Source organism: Heterodontus francisci, chromosome 5 (genome assembly GCF_036365525.1).
Source record: "Heterodontus francisci isolate sHetFra1 chromosome 5, sHetFra1.hap1, whole genome shotgun sequence".
NCBI lineage: Eukaryota > Metazoa > Chordata > Chondrichthyes > Heterodontiformes > Heterodontidae > Heterodontus > Heterodontus francisci.
The window spans coordinates 183004973-183014229 of NC_090375.1; the positions used below are offsets into that span (position 1 = coordinate 183004973).

The following is a 9257-nucleotide window of genomic DNA, read 5'->3' on the forward strand; positions in this document are numbered from 1 at the left end:
GAACCAGACAGTTTGCAATCTTATTCTGAGCTGAGCTTCCAAACCCATGTTCTCTCCATTACAAAGACCAGCATAACATCACATCTCTGCCTCAGTCCATCTGCTGCCAAAAAGGTTATTGCGGAAAATAAAAGCTCATGGTGTAGGGGGTAACATTTTAGCATGGATAGAAGATTGGCTAGCTAACAGAAAACAGAGAGTAGGTATAAATGGATCATTTTCTGGTTGGCAAGATGTAACAAGAGGTGTGCCACAGGGATCAGTGCTGGGGCCTCAATTTTTTTCAATTTATATAAATGAGTTGGATGAAGGGACCGAAGGTATGGTTGCTAAATTTGCTGATGGAACAAAGATAGGTAGGAATGTAATTTGTGAAGAGGACGTAAGGAGGCTACAAAGGGATATAGCTAGGTTAAGTGAGTGGGCAAAAATCTGGCAAATGCAGTATAATTATGGGAAATTGTCCATTTTGACAGGGAGAATAAAAAATAAGCATATTATCTAATGGTGAGAGATTGCAGAGCTCTGAAATGCAGAGGGATATGGGTGTCCTAGTGCATGAATCACAAAAAGTCAGTATGCAGGTACAGCATGTAATTAAGAAAGCTAATAGAATGTTATTGTTTATTGCGAGGGGAATTGAATATAGAAAAGTAGGGAGGTTATGCTTCAGATATACAGGGCATTGGTGAGGCTACATCTGGAGTACTGTGTATACTATTGGTCTGCTTATTTAAGGAAGGATGTAAATGCTTTGGAAGCAGTTCAGAGAAGATTTACGAGACTAATACCTGCAATGGTTGGGTTGTCTTCTGAGTAAAGGTTGGACAGGCTAGGCTTGTATCCGCTGGAGTTTAGAAGAGTAAGAGGCAACTTGATTGCAACATAGAAGATCCTGAGGGGTCCTGACAGGGTGGATGTGGCAAGTATGTATCCTGTTGTGGGAGAATCTAGAACTAGGGGTCACTGTTTAAAAATAAGGGGTCACTGATTTAACACAGAGATGAGGAAAAACATTTTCCCTGAGTGTCATGAGTGTTTGGAACTCTCTTCCTCAAAAGGCGGTGGAAGCAGAGTCTTTGAATATTTTTAAGGCAGAGGTAGGTAGATAGATTCTTGACAAGCAAGGGGGTGAAAAGGAGTTAGGCAGGAATGTGAAGTTGAGGTTACAATCAGATCAGCCATGATCTTATTGAATGGCGAAGCAGGCTCGAGGGGCCGAGTGGACTACTCCTGCTCCTAATTCTTATGTTCGTAAGCTCTTATCCATGCCTTTGTCGACTCCAGCACTCCAGTGCTTTCCTGGAGGGCCTCATATTCACCATCCTTATTCATAAGCAGAGTTTTGGTTGAGGTGAATCTTATCCTTTCCTGCACCAATCACCAGTCATTTGTTCATTATCCCTGTCCTGCAAGCCTACATTTGGTTCCCTGCCCCATATGCCTCAAATGTTAAATGTTCAAAATTCTGTTTAAATTCTTATGTATTTTGCCCCTCGCTGAAACTTTCCCTTCCTACTGAATCTGCTGCTATGCCTCTGGCCTTTTGTGCACTCTGTCATCCTTTCACCTCCACCATTATCCACCTAGGCCATTCTCCAAGATTCCCTCCATAAAGCCCTCTGCCTCTCCACCTTTCTTTTTTAAAACTCACATCTTTGACCATGTTTTTGGTCTTTCCTAACATATCCCTTTGTGGCTCAGCTTTCATTCTTTCCTTATGCCTTTGTGAAGCACTTTATTTTACAAACATACGAATTAAGAGCAGGAGTAGGCAAGTGGGCCCTGGAGCCTGCTCCACCATTTAATAAGTTCATGGCTGAACTGATTTCTCCACATTACCACCTACCCCTGATAACCATCCACCCCCTTGCTAATCAAGAATCTACCCAGCTGTCCACACTCTTTTTGAAGTGAAGCCTCTCCCCACTCTTCGCGCTCTTTTTGAAGTGAAGCCTCTCCCCGCTTTTTGTTTTTCTATAGTAATGTTGCTATATCAATGCAAGTTTTTCTTGTTTAAAATTTAAAGTGAATTAAATTCTAGGTTCTTTGCTTTCAGTTTTGATTTAGTTTCTCATTGATAATTTCTGCCAACTTAATGTTCTTAACCAATTTATAGTTTTCACCTGGAAATTTGCAGACTTACAAATTTAATACTGTTCTGCGCATCTCATGACATTTGGTGCTGTGTCTCTTTTTTTTGTATACTTTGAACTGTATATACATGGAAATAGTGTGTGATGTTGGCTATAGTGTTTTGTTTTAGTACACTGAAAAATAAACTACATAAGTAAGAAAGAATTAGTACTTTTATAGTGCCTTAGCACATCCTGGGAAATTTCAAAGAACTTCACATTCAATGAATTACTATTGCAGTGTAGTAACTGTTATTACATTGATAAGCAAAGCAGGCAGTTTGCACACAGCAAGATCTCACAAACAGCATATGTTACAAAACACCAATTTCTGGTGATAAGCAGAATACTGGGAAACTCCCTGCTGTTTTGTACTGTTCATGGGAACTTTTACATTTGAGGTGGTGCCTCAGTTTAACATTTTATTTGAAATACAGTACCTCTAATAATGCAGCACTCTCACAGTACTTAAGTGGGCCTGGAACTTACAATCTTCTGACCCAGAGGTGAGAGCACTACCTGCTGATCAAGCTGGCACTGTAATTTTTTATAAAACAAAATTTGGAAAAAAAGTGTTGATAAATATCAATAAAATAAACACGCATTTTTTAAAGAAACTATTGCATTGAATTATCCTCAATATTTTGGTTTCTAGATTAAATATTATTTCTAACAATTGCAATGAGTATTAGAATGGGGAGAGGTAGAAGAATGCATTTTGACACCAACAACTTAATTTGGTATGGAATTATATTGGATTGGATATTTCCTGTCCATTCTGTCCAATGGTTCAGGTTATTTTTAAATATATTTATTACTCTTTCTGTAGGTTTTCAAAAAGGCCTACATTCCCAGGACCCTGAATGAAGTGAAACATTATGAACGAGATGTTGACATAATGATGAAGCTCAAGAAAGAAAATGTAATTACGGATAGACAGCATGACAATGTGAGTGATAGTCAGTGTGATCTGCTTTGGGAAAATAGATTGAGTTTGTGAAAATATTCCAATGTTATGCTGCTGGTTAAAAGAATGCTGCATAGAAAGATATTGGCCTTATCCTTGTGTATTTGTGGACACCACCTCATCAGTTTTTTTTCATGAATTCTCCAAGTTCCTATCACCAAGTAGTTCTTCTAACAGAAATTGTAATTTTCACAGATTTTCAGCTGGAACACTGAATTTTTTTGTTCTGCTTGGCTGTGGGTGTGAACACACTGGTCTGGCTTTTTCTGTAATAACGAGGCTATCATTGCTCACTATTATTACGCCCAGTTCTGACAGCAATTTCTAGCATCCACACATGCACAGCTAAGTGCGGAGATCCAGTGGTTACTGTTAGAGATATCCTGCTCCTCCTCGGGGTGCGATGTTGCAATACTGGCAGTTAGACTCAGCATTGAAGTCACTGTAATGGCATAAGCATGTGGTACTTACCCACTAGTTCCACACTAAAGACAGATTTTTTAAAAAGTTGGGGCTAGTGCCTTCAGTATTAAGTGAGGTTTTGAACAGCGTAATAAGTGATGATCACTGCTAAACAACCTATATGGCGCTGAAAATTTTTTTACAAATGAGTCTCATTCCCTCAGAAGAAAATTAATGTTGCACATTTTTAAAAAAAATAATTTTTCTGTTTTTCTCTTATCTCACATCCTTAATCCCACCTTTATAGCCCAATCTTTATTTTGCTTCCTGTACAATAATTTACTTGTAATTTGAATTTTTTTTTAACTTATTGGTTTATAATCTGTGTGTCTTGGTGAGGATACTTCAACCTGATTAGTTGAAATGTCTCGCATTGCTTGTTCTGCTCACAGATAGCAGTAGAGTGCGCCACATTGAAGTAGACATTGAATTAGCAGAAAACTGACAAGCCTGCAAAAAGTCTGTGGGCAACTATACTCAACATGAACAGCACGGAGAGAAAAATGGGGTCATTGTACTTAAAATGCTGAGAGACATAGATGAATCGATTAAGTATGAGGAAATCCACAAAAGAAAATTATGTTTCTACACCTGGCTTCAGAAACAAGCCACCTATTATGTTACAAATTATGTGTATGTGTTAAGTTTGTGTGTGGTGGTGCTTCACCGCCCAGAGTGTCAGCAGCCATGGCGTGCGGTAAGTCCATTGAGGTGAAGAAGGAGCAGCGGAACCCTAGGGAAGTCTTGAGAAAAGGTGCCCCGATCACCCAAAAAATCCACGAACGGCCCCCCCAGCCGCAACTTCAAAGTGCCCGTGGGAGATGGCTCGGAGAGCATCTGCAGCGCACTGTCGGCAATGCTGCATGCCTTTATTTAAACCACTGCAAAAAAAAAACCCATAGCGAATGTAACCACCTCTGTAAGTCTGCCAAAAGATGCTTCACCTCCCGAAGGACGTGGATGAGCTTTCCGGACGTCGATGGTGGGCACTGAGGAAATGGCTTATTACCTGCACCCGCTTTCCCCCCCTCCCCCCACCCCCCCATTTTCCCCCCTTCCACCCCCCGTCCCCTTCCCTGCTCCACCCTCTCAGCTCACCCCCTCACAACCCCGTCCCAGCCCGCCTCCCCTCGCACCATCTTCCCCCTGTACCCCCTTCCCCTGCACCCCCCCACCCCCTTACAGCCCCCTTCCCAGCTCCCCCTCGCACCCCCCTCCCTCTACCCCTCCCCCTCGCATCCCCTCCTCCCACCGGCACCATCCTACACCTGTGTAGGGGCCCCAACAACCCCACTGCCTTGTGGGCGTCTCGGGAGAGACCAAGGCTAAGGGAGTAAACCCTAACAGATAATCCGGAGCGGAACCCCGTAGGCGGTCATGTGTCACCTTTGGCATGTTTCCGGCAGTTCCTGAAGCCATATTGGTGCCAAACGTCGTGCCCTGCGCTCCTTTGGACCCCACCAGAAAGACCGAGAGGGGGGTTTTGACGACTGGGCAACTCTCAACCTCCATAAACTTGCCCAGGCATGCACCATGGAGAGGTCACTCCATAGTTGCCTCACAGCGACTGAAACAACGCGGAAGGTGGTGCGTTAGTATGGAGCACCTTCCTACTTCAGGCACCCATGTCAGCATCAAGCAGGATTAGACCACCAGCTGAAGAGTGAAACTTCCTCCACTCTGACCTAACAAAATGTAACGTTTCCATATCTGATATAAACTGCCTTTGTGGCCTTCAAGTTATTCTCAAATAGTTCCAAGCTAATGCTGTATTGTGCAAATGTGCCCCTTTAGTGCTGGTTATACACATTCTAAATTAATTGCTGTTTTAAAATATGTCTGCTTACAAATGCCAGCTGCACCTTTCTTTGACTTATATGGCATACTTAATAGATCAGAATGTTTTGTTTAGAAAATAACTGTATATGAAAAAAGGCTCTGTATATGTTTATAGCCATCCTTTATTATAATGTATACCATCAGAAAAGCATAATATTTACAAATGTTTTACATTAATAGATTTAATTCACAAATCTGAACTTTTATTTTGCTTAGATTCTGTACCAGACAGTAACAGGAATGAAGAAAGACTTGACTGGTGTACAACAGGTACGATTTGTGCTTATTATGCCAAATATATTCAGAAGTCAAAAATCTTGTATGTCCAGTAATTCTTTGAAGGGGATCCCAGGATCTGGTTTAAATTGTGAGGGAAGGTTAAGGAAGTTGGGCTTATTTTATATGGAAATGGGAAGATCAAGTTTTCGAGGTTATAAAGGGGATTGGCAAATTTGATTTGGGAAAAATGTTCATTTTGGGGGAGGACTAACTTTCCACAAAGGCTATTAAATAAATAAAACATTTGGATTTGAGCTGATTGAATCTAATTCTAGAGACAAGATATTTGGGCTTTGTAAGCCAATTTGCCTTTTCCTGTTGTTCAAAAAAAAATCATAGAAATTGAATAATTACTGTACACTTGGCTGCAACATAATGAACCTGTCAGTAAATTGTTAATTTGTGTAGATTGTGGATGGCAGATTATATTCCATTAATTCAAAAAGTTAATTCTTTTTTATTTACACTAGGTACCTGCTCTTCTTGAGAATTTGGAAGAAACTGAAGAAAAATCTAATTCTGAACATGATAGCTCTGGCTCAGAGCTTGATTCTGAAGAAGATCGAGAAATGGTCCAAACTAAAGAACATACACAAGAAGACAAAACTACCAAAAAGGTTAGTTTTCATTTGTCAGTCAGGTACCTTTAGAAATCATGCAATTTCATGGCTGAATGAGCAGCTTGTTAGGCTTATTGGTGTCCAAGCATTTAAGATGCAGACTGTGGTTTTAGCATTAAAGTTTCCAACTGCCGATTAATTTTGCTGTACTTGATTATTATGTTAAGTGCAGCAAATTAGGTTTCAGTGCTGTTGTGCACTGTACAATGCAGCTGTGCAAAGCAAACTTGAACTAACTAGTATTTAGAAACCTTGAACAATTTATTACTTTGTGATTTATTAATACTAGTTGACAACCATGGAGAGTAAAGATGAAAGGCTGTGTTTGCTGACAATGCAACCACTAGGTAGCGCAGTACTTGCACATGCGCAAATGCAGGCTCTTCAACTGGAACGTCAGTGTCTACAACGTTTAGGCAGTTGCCAGGCTTAAAGATGGCGCTGCTCAATTTATCACAGGAAATGCTCATGGCTAGATCGTTCCAGCAACTAACCTTACAGTAAGTTGGATGGAAGCCCAGTAATATGCTACTATGTAGTCACGGGATACTGACTATAATCCTCAGATCCATTTAACATTCCAGTAATCCTATTAAATACAAAAGGAATTTTATGATTGAATTTCTATTGGAATATAGTGAATTAGCACCCCGATCGATGGAAAGGAAAATCGGGCAGAGTACAAAATGTGCTGCCAATTCGTTATTGTGATTCGTTTATATGACTGACCAGGACTGATTTCAGCTGAACGCAGCTACTAGTACCCGCCCCACCGGCTGCTCTTCCCCCACAGCAACTCGCTTTCTCCCCCTCCTTCCTACCGAACGCTCTCCCTACCCCACTTCCCTGGCTGATTATTTCCCGCTCACGCCACCCTACTGTCTGGTCGCTCACTCGCTCCCTGCCCTCCACCACCCCACCCCCCCCCCCCCCCCCCCCCCCCAAAAAGCCGCTAGCTCTTGCAGCACCACTTCCCTCCACTCGGTCACTCGCTCCCACGTTTCATCAGTCACCAGGCACTGTCCAAAGAAGCAGGTGGGCCGCAAGGGATGATGGGTCGACGTAGGAGCAAGTGGCCGAGAGGAGAGAAGCGGCGCGGCCTAGAAGTGGGGGCAGGGGGGAGCGAGCAGCCAGAGAGCGGGGTGGCGCGAAGTGAGAAACAGTTGGCCAGGGGAGTGGAGGGGAGCCGCAAGGTCTGCAGCAAGCGGCTGAGGGGAGGAAGCGTCGAGGCCTGGAGCGAGTTGGTAAGGGGAGAAAACTCCAGCCTCAAAGTCTGCCATTCAGTGGCTTCCTACAGCCGAATGGGGGGCTGGATACCCAATGACGCTTTATCGCGCATGAGCGAACATGGACTTTGTACGGATATGCAATGATGTTGGCACTGCGCAATGAGGTCATCCCAAGCATGCGCCACTAAGTCCTGGCAAAATGTCGCTGTGCATATGCACAGCTTGGTGCACCCTGATGACGTCAGTGGGCCGGTGCGTTGTCAGGAATCACTTTGAAGATGAAAACCAGGATTCAGTCCAAGTGTGGTTAGAGGCAAGGTATAACTCAACCAGGAATGAGCACGAACTACAGTGATGGAGATGTTAGAGGGGGATTTTGAGAGAACACAAAAAAGTGACCTAGAATAACTGGACTCTACCCCAACCCCCTCTCTATCCACCCAGAAGAAAGTAGCTTTGTGCAATCAGGACTAAGGAGTTTCAGGGTTTGTGGGGCATGGGTTTGTTAGTGTTGCTAAAGAATACACCACTGACTGGTTGTGTGGGTTTGATGGGCCTGATTCTTTCCCTTTTACATATGTTCAGGGTCCAATCACATTCCAGGACCATTTTGGAGCTGGGCCCCCGATCACCAATGAGCCATGACAGAGGTTTATTTTGATTGTGGGGAATAGTGCAAGTACTGGGGTGTTAGCTTTTATAATTGGTGTGCCTTTTTTTGGCAGTAAACTTGTATTCCTGTAAATATTACTTCTGTAGATGTAATTATCAACTGCATTATTTGTGCTGTTGAGAATGAAGTAATGTAAATTGTCAATAAGTTACATAGAATGGAATACACTTTTAAAAACAAAAGTAATGTATTATTGATTTATCTTATTTTATTAATGACATGTATCTGAACAATGTTGTTTCTGTTTATAGGACAGAAAAAGAATAGTTAAAGAAGCCCAACGAGAAAAACGAAAAAACAAAGTGCCTAAACATGTCAAAAAAAGAAAAGAAAAGGTTGCTAAAATGAAAAAAGGGAAAGCATAGAAATTGGAATTGTGCTTTGTATTAAAGCTGTTGGTGACTACAGAGTTTATTGTTTGACAACCATTCACAAGATTATAAAATAAGGAACGCCATCTGGCAGATTTTAGGCAGGATTTTCATTTATGGGTCCCCATCATATCATCGGATGAAATGTGGGCTGGGAACCCACAAATGCCAGTGTCGGGACTCTGGGAGATTTTGGAGGAGGCAGCCAATTAAGTGTCCGCTTCCCGGAGCCCTGTCCAATTAAGGAGGGCCAATAGGATGCCGTCCAGCACTGGAAGATTGAAAGCCCCATCGTCAGAGGTGAGTTCGGCCGTGTAGGTAGGGGAACGAGAGGATACCTCAAGATGGAGTTGCCCATTGACGAATTTTCAAAGTTTAAAAATAAGAAGTAGCCACAGCTGCCAGACCATCATTGTGGAGGAGGGGCCGCTGGCAAACGGATAGCTGTCAGACACATTCTCCACCCTACCCCATCTGCCCCAATGCAGCCTCCCTCAAAATAGCCCAGAGACAGGACCGTAGTGGCAGAGCAGCTCGCCAACTGGTTGCAGGAAGTTGCCAGCATGCCCACCTCCTGTTACCGTCTCTGTGTCTTCACAAAAATGCAGCCCCTTGTTTTTTACCATTCAGGAAAACCCTTCAGCTCCCCACATTGCAATGCTTAATTGTTTTTTAAATAATT

The 9257-nt window shown here is 42.6% G+C and overlaps 1 protein-coding gene across 1 annotated transcript in view; it reads left to right on the plus strand.

The window, feature by feature from the left end:
- riok1 (RIO kinase 1 (yeast)) overlaps positions 1 to 9044 on the plus strand; it is a 38829-nt gene extending 29785 nt beyond the window's left edge. The window contains exons 14-17 of the mRNA XM_068032444.1: positions 2965 to 3084; positions 5620 to 5673; positions 6153 to 6299; positions 8456 to 9044. Coding sequence (XP_067888545.1) covers positions 2965 to 3084; positions 5620 to 5673; positions 6153 to 6299; positions 8456 to 8569 — 435 coding nt within the window. The 3' untranslated portion in view covers positions 8570 to 9044. The remainder of the gene's footprint in view (positions 1 to 2964; positions 3085 to 5619; positions 5674 to 6152; positions 6300 to 8455) is intronic.
- Positions 9045 to 9257: the final 213 nt, after the last annotated feature.